Consider the following 13,880-nt stretch of genomic DNA (forward strand, 5'->3'; position numbering starts at 1 on the left):
ATTCTTGCCACAACTTGACTTTCGGTTTAACCAAAACTAGAATAATTCATTGTCCTATATATATAAATGCAGAATTTCTGCACTTGCAGAAGTTCCAGGAAAATCACAGGAGTATGTCTTTGTAGCAGTCCCTGCCCTCAGCAGTAGATAGAAAGATCAAGAGGAACAAACCCTAAATGCAAAAGTTCAGTGTCCTTTTGTATACAATGCCCATAGTTACTTTGATTTCCATGAATTAAGTTTCACAGAAGGAAATTACAGGTGGTTTTTCTGACATTTGATCTCATCAATTCCTATTTTAATATTCTTATGTGTATAAATGGTTTGCAAGATTTATATCCTCCATTAGTTGTGATAAGTAAAGTTTTCCTTGGATATAAAGTAAGTTTTAATTTATCTTTAATACGTAAAAAACTTTGTTCTGAGCACATGTAAAGCTTCAAATAATTTTTTTACATTTTGGTGTTGAATTTCATAGGTATACGATGATGGAAAATATGTGTATGTAGTGACAGAACTTATGAAAGGGGGTGAATTGCTGGATAAAATACTTAGACAGAAATTTTTCTCTGAACGAGAGGCCAGCGCTGTCCTGTTTACTATAACCAAAACTGTTGAATATCTTCACGCTCAAGGGGTAAGTCTTTTTAACGTGTTATGTATATAAATGTTATAAATATATATATGTACATGTATACATACATACACATAAATACCTTTGTTCTTTTCTTCATGTTTGAGCTAAAATTACAAAGGTAGAAGAAGTTACTTTATGCATGTAATGGGAAATAACTGCTATTAGCTTAATTCTGCTATTCTCCTATACATAAACTTCTCTCATTAAGCTTGAAGTGTTGCTTTGAAATCCTAGCTTGTTTATATTAAATTCTTATGCTTCCCAAGAAAAAGTGGATGAGATGCTCTGAACTAGAAGACATAGCATTGTTTTGCTGTGCCGCTCTGTACTCTTGAGAAATGGGCCTATTTCAAGTTTCGAAACAGAACCAGAGAATCATGGGTTGTGTTCACTCATAAAAGGAAATCCTTCAAACATATGAGGCCAAATAGTCACCTGGCTTTTGGCTGGTGGATGCTCTCCCCATTTCCTCCTGCAGGTTATTAGTAAATAGCATAAAAATCATGTTTGTAAAAGAAGGGAAATGTGGTGGGGGAACAAGGGCAAAGGAGAAAACGAGGGGAGGGAGAGAGGAAAGGAGAACAGCAGAGGTGAAGAGGAATTGGAAGCAAGAAAAAAATAGATTGCTCCTTAAGGAGTTTCTTTTCCTTTTGTTTGTCTCCTCCCCCTAGAAGTTAACACTTGGATGGTTTTGATTTAATACTAGAGCTTCTTGACTTCCTGCTGGTCAAGAGTCACCTAGTACTGTAGCCAGGAGAAGTCATGTTTGGGATGCTGGGAACTAAAACTGAGGTGATTGATCAGAATATAGACTCAGAATTTGATGATGAAAGAAACACATAAGTCTAGCAAGGAGAGTCAGAGAGGCTTATGATAAAAGAAGTATTCAAGTAGGTGATTAAAGGGGGAAAATAATACAAAACTCTAAAGGAATGGTATCTTTGTGTGTGTGTGACAGTGTTGCATGGGTATCAAATAGCGAATACATAAAGTCTGGATTTTTTTTCCTTTTTACTCCTAAACCCCGTGCCTGATCCATTGAGTCTGTCAGCACAAGTTCGCTGTGTACAAGCATTGTACATGCTGTTTGTTCCCTCTACTGAGAATGACTGTGCCCCACTGTCCTGGCTTGTTCATTCTGTTCTGAAGCTCTTAGAACAGATGTTACCTCCTCTAGGGCCTCTCCCTGACCTCCCTAGTTGCGCCCCATCTCTCACCTGTTTATTCTCTGCCTCCCCACTACCATGTAAGCTCCTAGCATGTAAAGGCAAGGGTCTTATGGGTCTTGTTCACCACAGTATGTGCAGCTCCATGTATAATACCCTGGCACATGGCATTCAATAAATATTTGTTTAATGAATGAATAATCTGGAGGCAGACACTATTGCTATTTGCATTTCTCCTTAACCTACTTACTCAGTTGGACAAAGAGGGGGAATTAAATACTACTCTTTCTTCCCTCTCTCTTTGCTCCAGTTCTGTGTTAAGTTACATTTACATTATCAGCATTTTATAATGTTGGGATAATTTAAAAGTCAGCATTCATTATTTTGTTAAGTGCATTGCCTGACAGTTTTGAATAAAGAATTCTCTATAGTGGAAATGTATTGTAAATGTACCTCTTTACTTTGTGTTTTATTTAGGTGGTTCACAGAGACTTGAAACCTAGCAACATTCTTTATGTGGATGAATCTGGCAATCCAGAATCCATTCGAATTTGTGATTTTGGCTTTGCCAAACAGCTAAGAGCAGAAAATGGTCTTCTCATGACACCTTGTTATACTGCAAATTTTGTTGCACCAGAGGTAATTATGAAATAGTTTGCTTGCAGTATTTTAGTATATTTAAAAACTTATTTTCTGTGTTTAATGTAGAATAATTAATCTCTAATTGAAGAATTAATGAACAAATAATTAGAATAAAATAGTGACCCTTTTTCTTCTGTTGATAGTTCATTCTGTCATCAGTCCACCACTACCTACAATCTTCTTCCTGCCCTGACTTCTTTCTGTATAATCAGACATCTGTAGATGTCTACTATCACTTTTGTGTTCATAAGTGCATAGAATTAAATGGAAACTAGCTTATTTTCTACTTTTCCTAATATCCTTCTAATTCCCTGGTTTTGTCACTATCTTTCTGTATGTTCGAGGCTAACACATCATGGTCTCTTCTTGGCTTTAGCTACATAACTAGTTACCATCTCTTATCCCCAAAAACCATGTCAGGGTTCTTTTGTTCATGGAACCGCCATCCTAGCCCCCGCTTCTCTCACCACCCCGCAGGTGACTGCCACAGCCCAGGTGCACATTACTCCCTCTTGTCATTCTGCTGTCATTGGTCATTCCACAAGAGAGCCAGAAAGCTACTAAAGTCTTATTCAATCACTGCTTTGATCAAATTGCTTCTTTCCTTAAGAAATTGCAGTTCCCCATTGTAGTAAATCTCAAATCCACTGCTTTGCCCTCAAGATTTTTTACGTTTTTATCACTGTGTAAAAAATAAGTAACTATGAACAAGATAATAGAAAGTAATAGTAAACCTTGATATAGGGCTTATGTGCCAGGCACATATAGTAACTGATTTCATCCTCACAACATGTAGTTTACATATAATAATTCATTCTCATTATAACTGTGTGAGGTGAGTGCTTTTATTAGCATTTTACAGGAAACCAGGTACACAGTGAGAGGTTATGTAATTTTTCTGAGGTCAAGCCTAGATTTGAGCCCAGACCATCTGGCTGCAAAGTCTATACTTGTATCATGCAGTGATTTTTCACAAAAACAATAATAGTTGGTAATGTTAGGGTAGTTGGATTATAGAGTTGAATTTCCCCTTTATTTTTTAAACTTTTTTGTAATTTTGTTACTTTTGAGGTATAAAATATTTTTTATAAGACTACTTGCATCTGTTCTCCCAGTGGTACTAGAACTGGTAAGGGACAGATTTTTTTGCTTGTTTGTCCACATATCCTCAGCCTCTGACACATTGGTGTCCAAATGTGGCCACTTACTCTAGCCATCTCATCTTCCCTCTTGAGTATTTCCTACTGCATGCAAGGAATTTGCTTCTAGAAATCACCCTGTAGCTGTTATGCCTTGGCCCATTGGTATGTTTTTGCTTCAAAACCTGCCTCCAAATTTATCTTCTTCAGGATATCTTCCATGATTAAACTCTTCTTAGACCTGATCTTTTAATTCTTTGTCTCCTGTTCTCCATTTAGTCATCCAAGTTAAAATTTGGAAGTCTTCCTCATATCCTCCCTATCATTTTTCTACATTCAGTCTGTCACCAAATCCTTTCCATTTTGTTCCCTAAATATTTTAGACCCTTTTCCCCTTACCCTATATATCCAGCCTCTACAGTGCAGGTCTTCATAGCCTTTGACTTAGTTTGCTACAAATTGCTTCCTATTGGGTGGCATTGTCTCCAGTATCTGATCCTGCCAGCATTTCTTCTATACCTTGAGTTATGTTTCTGGTATACAGATCTTATTTTATTTTCCTGTCTAATGCTTCAATGACATCTGATTGCCTAGAGAAAAAAATCTAAAATTTTTAACAACATATGTATAAAAGCCCTTCAGTCTCTCTGGTATGCCCTACCTAGAGATCTAGCCATACAGAACTGTCGCTAACTATGCTCTTCTCTCTTGTCTCTGCCCTTTGAGTGTCATCTGCCCTCCCCCGCCTCCTCCCTTTGCCTCCTGAATTCTACTTACAGGCACAGAACAAGCAGGCTATCCCCTAGCCTTCCTTCTTTCCTCATATCAAGAATGAATTGCTTCCTCATCTTTATAACCATAGCACTTTAGACATAATTTTATGATACTTATGTTGAATTGTTAACTACATATACAGGGTGGGACAAAAGTAGGTTTATAGTTGTGAGTATGTGAAACAGAGTTTATTCTTGTATTATTATTTATTAATTATAGTATTATTTGCTATATGAACAACTGTAAACCTACTTTTGCCCCACCCTATATGTTTATGTCCCCTGCCAGATACTGATTTTCTTAAGGAAACCAGAGTTGTTTTGTATTTGTCACAGTTCATGCCTGATTATATTGGTGATTATTAAATGCTTGAATAAATCAAATTATGTAGATATAAAAGTACAGTTTTACACTATATCATTTGTACTGTTGTATGTGTTCTTAAAAGTACTATTTTATGTAACTGTTTCTGCAGTCCCATATAAAATATACATTCACTTAAATAAGAAACTTACTTTCATAGTCCTCTGTGCCAAGACAGCATTCAGTAAATGTTAATTCAGATAGCAACAGTTTTATGAATTGTTAGTAGTAGAAGGTTCTAGAATGGGATTAATGTATTGTCTTGTTTGTTAATCATGTTCAGTTGAGGCTTTCCTTATTTTTTTTGTTAATCCTCACCCAAGGATATTTTTTCCATTGATTTTTTGAGAGAGTGGAAGGGAGGGAGGGAAACAGAAACATCAATGTGAGAGAGAGACACAATGATTGGTTGCCTCCTACACACACCCCCAACCAGGGCCGGGGATTGAACTTTCAACCCAGGCATGAGTCCTTGACCGGACATCAAACCCGCGACCCTTCGGTGTGAGGCCTGACGCTCTAACCACTGAGCAACAAATTTATTGATTTGAGAGAGAGAGGGAGGAAGGGAGAGAGAGGAGAAAGAGAGACAGACAGACAGAAAGACATTGATTTGTTGTTCCACTTATGTATGCATTCATTGGTTGCCTCTTTTATGTGCCCTAACCGGAGATCGAACCAGCAATCTTGGTATATCCTGACAATGCTCTAACCAGCTGAGCCACCCGGCCAGGGCTTGAGGTTTCTCTTATATATATTGATTTAGGAGATATAATTCCATTCCCACAACTTATCTATCTAATAAACAGTGGTATGTTAATACTAATTTTTACTTTTTCTAGGTTTTGAAACGACAAGGCTATGATGCTGCTTGTGATATATGGAGTCTTGGTGTCCTCCTCTATACAATGCTTACTGGGTAAGTGTATATTATATATTTTGTAAGCATTTATTAATCAATATTTTGTTTATATTATCTAGGGTTTTTTTTAATCTTTTTTGTAATATCTTTTCATGGTTTCTCGTTTTCTAATACAATTCTGTGTGTATATATATATATACCACATTTATAGCTGTGTCATTACTAATTTTCTATAATGTACTATTTATTAATGTCTTGAAGTCTTAAATTGATCTTTCCATACCTTTTTCACTCTTATGTCATAAACATGCACTATTTTAAATATTTTATTCTGTAATGTGTCATATCTTAAAGTATTTATATTTTTGTATATTAAGTTTATTATTTCATTTGTGGAGCTTCACATTGTTGATAGTTTTCACTTTAAATAAAGTATTACATTAATTGAATTACTCAAGAGTACTTTTCGATACTGCAAATAAATATAAAGATTACCAACCAAAAGAGACATTTTATTCATTAACATTTTAATTTTATTATGAATTAGTTACACTCCATTTGCAAATGGCCCTGATGATACACCAGAGGAAATATTGGCACGCATCGGCAGCGGAAAATTCTCACTCAGTGGTGGTTATTGGAATTCTGTTTCCGACACAGCAAAGGTAATTTTTCATAATCCTTGGTGAGAATAAATAATATCAATTAGAAACTTGTTCATAAAGTAGTATTTTGAAGTGATGTTACCAAATAACTTGAACTCAAAAATGCACCGATTATTTTGGTTCTTTCTCAAAAGGAATTGGTTTGGCTTTGTTATCTATACATCTAAAGTTACTTCTTGCTGAGGAACATGATAAATACTAATAGTAGCAGTCTTCATGATTTGTATATCTACTCTGTGCTTCATGCTACACTTCACCTAAATTATCCATTTAATCCTCTAATCAACCCTTTAAAATAGGTGGTAGTATCCCCATTTGACAGAAGGAAACCAAGGCACAGAATTTTAGTATGAACTTGTCCATAGTTACACACCAGATACATGTGGGTGCTTCAAAGTAAATAGCTGATTCCAGAGCTCTCAATCCCTAGAATAATTGTACCATGTTCTGTTTTCGGTCTGTATTATAAAGAAAGGGGTCTTATCTATTTCACAATAAACAGTAGTATAGTTTTATAGTGTCAACTTGAAATCCATTTGAAAAGCCTTTCTCATTGAAAGGTCTGCCCTCCCCTGAATAACACTGGCTTGGTTTCCACCTCTGCTCTAGTTTCACTCTATTCATTGAAAATTCTTTTTTCCACTTCAAAATAAGAAAAATATAGAAGAGATGAAGAAGAGACATACTGGTAAAAGTGCTTGCTGATTTTTCTTAGAGGTGGAAACGAGTTGATTTGCTTTTACATCTGCATTTAAAATGAAATGTTAGCCTTTTCCTTTTTAGCAATAAAATTTCTTAAACCAGATAATTCATTTTTCTGCGTATTTGTTTCCTTTTTAATTCATGTATTGAGCAACTGCAGTGTACTTAATAAATGAAGGCTCCATAGATAAGATATGACTCAGAATCCTGATCTCAGGGAGCTCACAATCTAGTTGGGAAATGGCCAACTAGTGTCACGTGTGCTGTTACAGTGGTACATTTTCTGTGCTAAAGATGCTTGGTCAGAAAGATTTCAGGGAAAAAGTTCCAGAAGCAATGAAGGGATTTTCCAGGTAGCTTTGCGGAACAGAAGGCTGTAGTCCATCTCACGCTGAGGGATCAGCACATGCTGCTTGTGCTCATGATGGCATAGGAAGGGCAGAATGTCTCCAGGGAGCTGTGAGTAGTTTGATATGACGAGTACAGGGTGCATGTAAGAGGGTAGCTGATGAACCCAGATTATGAAAGGGTTTGTAGGTCATTCTCAGGATTTGGGGGTTCACTCTAGGTATTGGGGAACTATTGAAAAATATTAAGCATTATAGTGATCAGATTTTCCTTTTTTAAGTTAACTTTGTGTAGCAGGAATTTTTATCCGTGGAGTTTGCCACAAACTTTGCCATGGTCAGTTGTGGGCATATCAAGTAATGTTACCAAATAAAGTATTAGGGCTTAGACATTGCCTGCTTTTTAATAAGTTAAAGCAAGTCAAGGCTGTCTCTCTAATTTCTGTAATTTGGTTTCATTCACTTGCATTCCAGTGTCCTTTTTTGAGTGAAAGAGAAACACAGGTGAGGAGGAGATACAAATAGAGCACACAAAAATTTCATCCATTTACAGCCTGTTCTTATAAATGCCACATTATTACAGTAAACCATCCACTTCGCAGACCTCGATTTAACAGACTTCAGATTTAATGGACAAAATTTCCAGTCCATTTGTCACATGTGAAAATTCACACCCTGTTAATTTTTAAATGCTTTTAACCAAGATTTAATTATTATCTGTTAATAATTAAATTAACAGATTTTTCTGTTATTAATTCACTGTTATTTTTAACAAATTTTAGCGAATAGGCCATATGTTGGAAAAAACACTGTATTAGCCCGGCTGGGCGTGGCTCAGCGGTTGAGCGGCGACCTGGGATCCAGGCTATCCAGGTTCGATTCCCGGTCAGGGCACATGCCCAGATTGTGGGCTCGATCTATGACTTTCTCATCATTGATGTTTCTCTCTCTCTCTCTCTCCCTCTCCTTTCCTCTCTCTGAAATCAATAAAGATATATTAAAAACAAACAAAAAACACTGTATTAATTTCACCAACATAAATAAATATTACATATCTTCAACGATAGTGTACATATTTCAATCCAAGAGTCACTGCTCATAAACAGTGTTCAGTGAATTATTAGCACTTGATCACACCGCATCCCACGCATGGTGATTGTCCTGTGGCCTGACTTTCTGCAGCAGTTTTAACACATGCTGTGCCTGCAGTGGCTGTTCCGACGTGCGCTAAGAACTAGTAACACAGAGGATGATGAACAGCAAATTACTTGTCCCATAAACATGCTGAGGGAAGTCGTGCTGCCCTGAGCTATACTGATAGGAGAACTTCCCCCCAGTGCCTGTGAGCTTCATATAGGTTAAAACTTGAATTCTATAGGATATATAAACAAGTGGTACATGGCTTTTATAAATCACAATTGTGTTATTTTGGAGCGTATAAAACTACTATATAGTAATTATATGGATCCATGTTTCATGCATAGGAAAGCATTTGGATAGATAGGAAGCATTTGTCCCCAAAAGAGTAGGATTCTGGGTATTCTTTCTATTCTTTTGCTTCTCTGCATTTCTGATTTTTCTATAATGCCCATGAGTTGCTTTTGAAGTAGAACAAAACAGAATTCTGTAATCTTAGGAGGGGCATTTAGAACTCTCTTAATTAAGTTCCTATTATTGGATAGTTCTGCTTTTCAGTATTACTAGCAGCACAAAAGAGTCTTAAGTGGCTAAAAATTACTTACAAGTAAATCTCCAAAAATGTGGAAACCTCAGAATATCTAAGGTTAAAAAAAGAGCCCAAAAAACCCAAAAGATACATAAAATATGGTAATTCACCATTTGTAATGCACGAAAATTACTGTTACTCAGGGAGGAGAGATTAAGTTTTTGCTTTTTAAAAAACAAAACAAAAAACACACACACAAAACAAATTGTCATGTTGACCAAATAATTGCTTTTGATACTAGACCATGTCCGAGGCCGCCTGTTACTACTTGAGCCAAATTAAGCAGAGACAGGGTTAAATCATATATGAACATTTATTCCAGTAATGATGGCAGTATGGGGAGAGCAGGCCATCCTGAAAATTTTGCTCTGCCTTTTTCTGCCAGCTGGCTGATTATATAGGGAAGAGGGAAGATAGCTACATGCAGCTCCTAGTGTAACAGAAAAGGGGAGTGGAGGGTCTGTAGTCCGGCCTTCAGGAGCATGAAGTCCAATAACAAGGTGGCTAATCTTCTGTGATGTTACAAACAGCTCAGCCTGTTCCTGGGACAGGAGAATGGTCAGCATTCCTGAGGCAAACTCCTGGAGGGGAAGTCAAGATCCAGGCACAGCAACCAAGTCAAAGCATGTCCTGTCCTTGGTCTGCTAAAGTGTATTTTCTTTTTGCAACATATCTTCCAGTTTCCCAGGGTCTGTGAAAAAAACAAAACAAAACAAAACAAAAAAAAAAACCTCTTATCTATAGTTAGGTGAGTAATCATTAAACAACTGTGGTCCTATTCATATTACATACCCCTCCCCCTATCACTTTAAGCCCCAAGGTCTACCTACTATCAGGAAAAAATATTGTCATAATTAGGAAAAATCTCAACAGTATCTAGTGCTATAAAATCAAACAAAAAGGTTTACGCTTGCTTTATTATTATTCTTCCCATTATAGGACCTGGTGTCAAAGATGCTTCATGTGGACCCTCATCAGAGATTGACTGCTGCCCTTGTGCTCAGACACCCTTGGATAGTCCACTGGGACCAACTGCCACAATACCAGCTAAACAGACAGGACGCACCACATCTGGTCAAGGTGAGGGGCCCCATTCAGGCCCTTTTTTCCCACATATCCTCCAAGAGAGACTATGAGATGCCCTCTCCACATCACAGCACCTGCACCTTTCACTGTCCCTCAGCCTGCGTTCGGTTCTCCTGTGGGATTCTCTTACAATGGGTGATTTAGAAAAGAAAAAGTCAAGCTGTGCCGAAGTATTGTAATAAGTCTTGTTTAAGAATGACTTCTAAATTTCTGAATTTATCCATCAGATAAGCTTATGGATTTCCTATTTTCTTTATACTTTAATCTCTTATGCACAACCCAGAGCAAACTACAAATTCCAAAAGAGCATGATTTGCTGCCTCTGAAATTAAAAATTGCAAAGGAAAAAAGTTGAATGGTCCTGAGAAAAGTGAGGACTGCTTGTTATGGGCCCATCCCTGTCCTCTCATCCATCATTTCAACCTCCTCCTACACTGGCCTCTTCAATTGTAGTTAAATCAGAGGATTTGGCCAGTGTGGTTATTTTCATTATAAGCCTAATAAAATCTATGTAAGTTTGCTAGTGAAGAAATTATCTGGGGGGGAAAATGTTCATTTCATGTTCTGTGTACATGACTACCCATTGTCATTTTTGTTTTGACATTTCTTTCCTGTTTTCAGGGTGCCATGGCAGCTACATATTCTGCTTTAAACCGTAATCAGTCACCAGTTTTGGAACCAGTAGGCCGCTCTACTCTTGCTCAGCGTAGAGGTATTAAAAAAATCACCTCCACAGCCCTGTGAAGTGACCTCAGTGAAATATTTGGTACCATGGTGTAAGTTAATAGCACAAGTTCTGGCGACAGGTAGCACATATCTGAGAGACACCTGCAAGCACACACTGTCCCAGCTGGTACCCATAATGCTGCTGCTCCTGCTGCTGCTCCCGCTTTCATCTCTTCTCGCTTTACATGATTGTTAGCAAGTTAGATTTTCCTGGAGCTTCGGGTGAAATGAAAATGGAAACATGATGAAGATACATTCACTGAATCAAGAAGAAGAAGAATGAACATATGAATACCACCTAAAATACACTGAATAAAGTACTCTACACCATATAGCATTATTTTTATAGGAAATATTTCATGTCCCTTAAATATTCTTTGTTAGTTATAGGGATGGACAGTTTATGTTAAGCACTTAGCTTAAACAATCCGTTTATATTAGCACTGTATCCTTTGTGCCATCCAACATTTTGTATGTTTTTGTAAACAGTTCATACACAGTACATTTCTGTACTGCTTTCTTTAATGTATACATGCCTTGTTTAACTTGGGATCTATTATTATTAACCAATTGACTATTAAATCTGGTTAAATAGTTCACCTGGATTAACAGTATTGTTGGACAGCCCTAAAAATGGCCGGATTGTGGAACAGCTGTTGAATGTAATACTTTCAAAATGTACATATCTTTCCCCATGTCTGTTTCACTGGTTCGTTCGTTCGTTTGTTACTTAAAGTCGGGTGCTCTGTCAGACTAACCTAGAGAGCTGTTACGATAGAGAAAGTTATATGTCTGTGGCATGACATCAAGAGTACACCTATGAAGTTAGTTCATATACTTTGCAACTCTTTAGGTTCTTTTTTTTAAATTAAGGAAGTAGTTGTTGCACTTTTAATCTTAAATAGTGTCCATACTTAGTATTGGCATATAATTTGGAATTTTGCCAATATACATCAAAGGCCTTTGAGAGTCATGGTGAAGAAATTGGCAAAGGAAATTTTAGCAATAGGCCATTCAAGTCCCATTGGATATTTCATGTTTAAATTGATCAAATTGCAGAATTTAGCATATGAGTAACAGGATACCTGTTCTTGTATTAAACACTAATTTGAGTGTGTAAAAGCCACAAGCCTCTATATAAAATTGGATTAAACTTTCTTATTCTAGGGAATAAAACATTCTTGATCAAACAATATCTGTTCTAACCTGAAATCATAGCTAAGGTAGGTTAACGGAATGTCTAGTATTGAGTGTTTTCTGAATTCCTCCTGATGATTTATAGCCATGTAATACTTCCTTTAACTTCAGATATGATCAGTTTTCATAATGGTCACTGAGTCTGCTTAGATTACAGTATTCATTATCTACATCTAATGTGGTGGTTTCCGTAATTTCATTTGATTAAAGAAATTTCTGTATTCATTATGACCTGTATCTTTGCCAAGTTACCTACCATACACCAATATGTAATATGAAAAACACATGAGTAAAGAAAAAGTGATTTAACTTACTTCATCAAGAATGTCCCTAAACAGATCTTCCTTCATCATGTACTAAGCCATTTACATCAGAAATATTTTTTCTGCCAGAAGCTTTAAATCTTTCCCTTGAGAGTACAAAGCCAAGAAAGCATGGTTTGTCTGTCTTGGAAGCCACTTGCTATTCCTTAATTTCTCCTCTATGCAATTAAAGAGAGGGAAAATCTATAACATTCCTTTTGCCTAAGTGACGCAAAATGATTCTTGCTTAGAAATGAAATGTAAGTTTATCTTCTAAAAAAATGTATAAGAGGAGGGATTTCAGAAGATCCAGATGGAGAAGGTTTTTTAAATTCTTGAATATATGGATGCTTTTCATTGCCTGGAAAGAAAGCTCTTTTTTTCCTTTTTATTCAGTGTTTTAAACCACGCTCATCCCAAATTCTTGTCATTTTTAAGATGTTACTATAACTCTGGGCATATATTTTCAGATTTTGACACTGACGCTATTCCATAGTTGCTTAGGTGTATTTTCCATTGTAGTCTTTTAGAACCAGAAGTGAATGTGTAAATCCTTATAAGTCATCTAGTACAACTTTTTCATATTGCATGTAAGAAACCTATGACCCAAAGCAAAGACTAGAATCCTTAATTTCCCATTCAGTTTTTCTCACCATAACACCATGCTGCCTTCCCTTCAGATTATCAGCCAACCAGGAACTGAGGTGTTCAAAAACTACATATTTCTTGAGGCACTCCTCTACTGGTATATGAATGCCAAGTTTATTGCTTTCAAAGATAATTGCCTTCTTTGCCTAGTCCAACTGCCAGTTTTATTGGAGAAAAGCAGGCTATATGTTCACAAAACAAGGCTTTCTGCCTAAAATGCAGTTCATAAGCATCACTTATTTTATCTGTGGTTCTGGTGTTCCTATTGCCTTTGACTTACAACGGACAGACTTGGCCAACAGTGTGTCTCAATGTAGTGCTTGTGCTGGGTTAACCTTTCCATTAATTTCATGTCCAATTCCTCCAGGCCCCTATAGTTGTGGTAGTGAGGCCCTTTACCAGTTAGTGTTGCTGGTTACCAGGGCTTCTCCCAGGAGGTATTAGTTCAGTCTTAAAGATACTTCAATGTGAAAGAAGGAACTAAACTCTCAGGCCACTTTCACAAACCTCCTCTTAGCTTATAATCCAAAATAATATCCTAAATGGTAGATTGCATTTAGCATTGCCGAGCACATACTGGAAAATACAGATTATACTACCATGTGTTTTGTATCTTCCCTTGCAAGTGATGTTAAACTAAGGTAAGTTTTTTGTCCTTTTTAATTTTTTATATAAATTATTTCTGCTCTCTAATTTACAGAGATGATGTCTTCTTTCTAAGTCCATTAGACCCTTGTCTTTAACAGATTTTATATGGATTCATTTATTCACAAGCAACCCCAAAAGTCCAAAAATGTAATAATTTTGACAAGGCAGAGTTGAGATTCTGTGAAGCTGACAGGTGGGAAAAGTTAACTTAGCCAGTGTCTGGAGAGGGTGTGTGTGGTGTGTGAAAGGC

The 13,880-nt window shown here is 36.7% G+C and overlaps 1 protein-coding gene across 6 annotated transcripts in view; it reads left to right on the forward strand.

Annotated features, from left to right (window-relative positions):
• Nucleotides 1-12,257, forward strand: part of RPS6KA3 (ribosomal protein S6 kinase A3) — a 97,597-nt gene extending 85,340 nt beyond the window's left edge. For all 6 annotated transcript variants that reach the window (XM_081124961.1, XM_081124958.1, XM_081124960.1 and 3 more), the window contains 6 exons: nucleotides 479-637; nucleotides 2,281-2,442; nucleotides 5,564-5,640; nucleotides 6,131-6,248; nucleotides 9,963-10,103; nucleotides 10,731-12,257. In XM_081124961.1, the coding sequence (XP_080981087.1) occupies nucleotides 479-637; nucleotides 2,281-2,442; nucleotides 5,564-5,640; nucleotides 6,131-6,248; nucleotides 9,963-10,103; nucleotides 10,731-10,853 (780 nt within the window). In that variant the 3' untranslated portion in view covers nucleotides 10,854-12,257. The remainder of the gene's footprint in view (nucleotides 1-478; nucleotides 638-2,280; nucleotides 2,443-5,563; nucleotides 5,641-6,130; nucleotides 6,249-9,962; nucleotides 10,104-10,730) is intronic.
• The last annotated feature ends 1,623 nt before the right edge of the window (nucleotides 12,258-13,880 follow it).

This window comes from Miniopterus schreibersii (assembly GCF_964146895.1).
Source record: "Miniopterus schreibersii genome assembly, chromosome: X".
Taxonomy (NCBI): domain Eukaryota; kingdom Metazoa; phylum Chordata; class Mammalia; order Chiroptera; family Miniopteridae; genus Miniopterus; species Miniopterus schreibersii.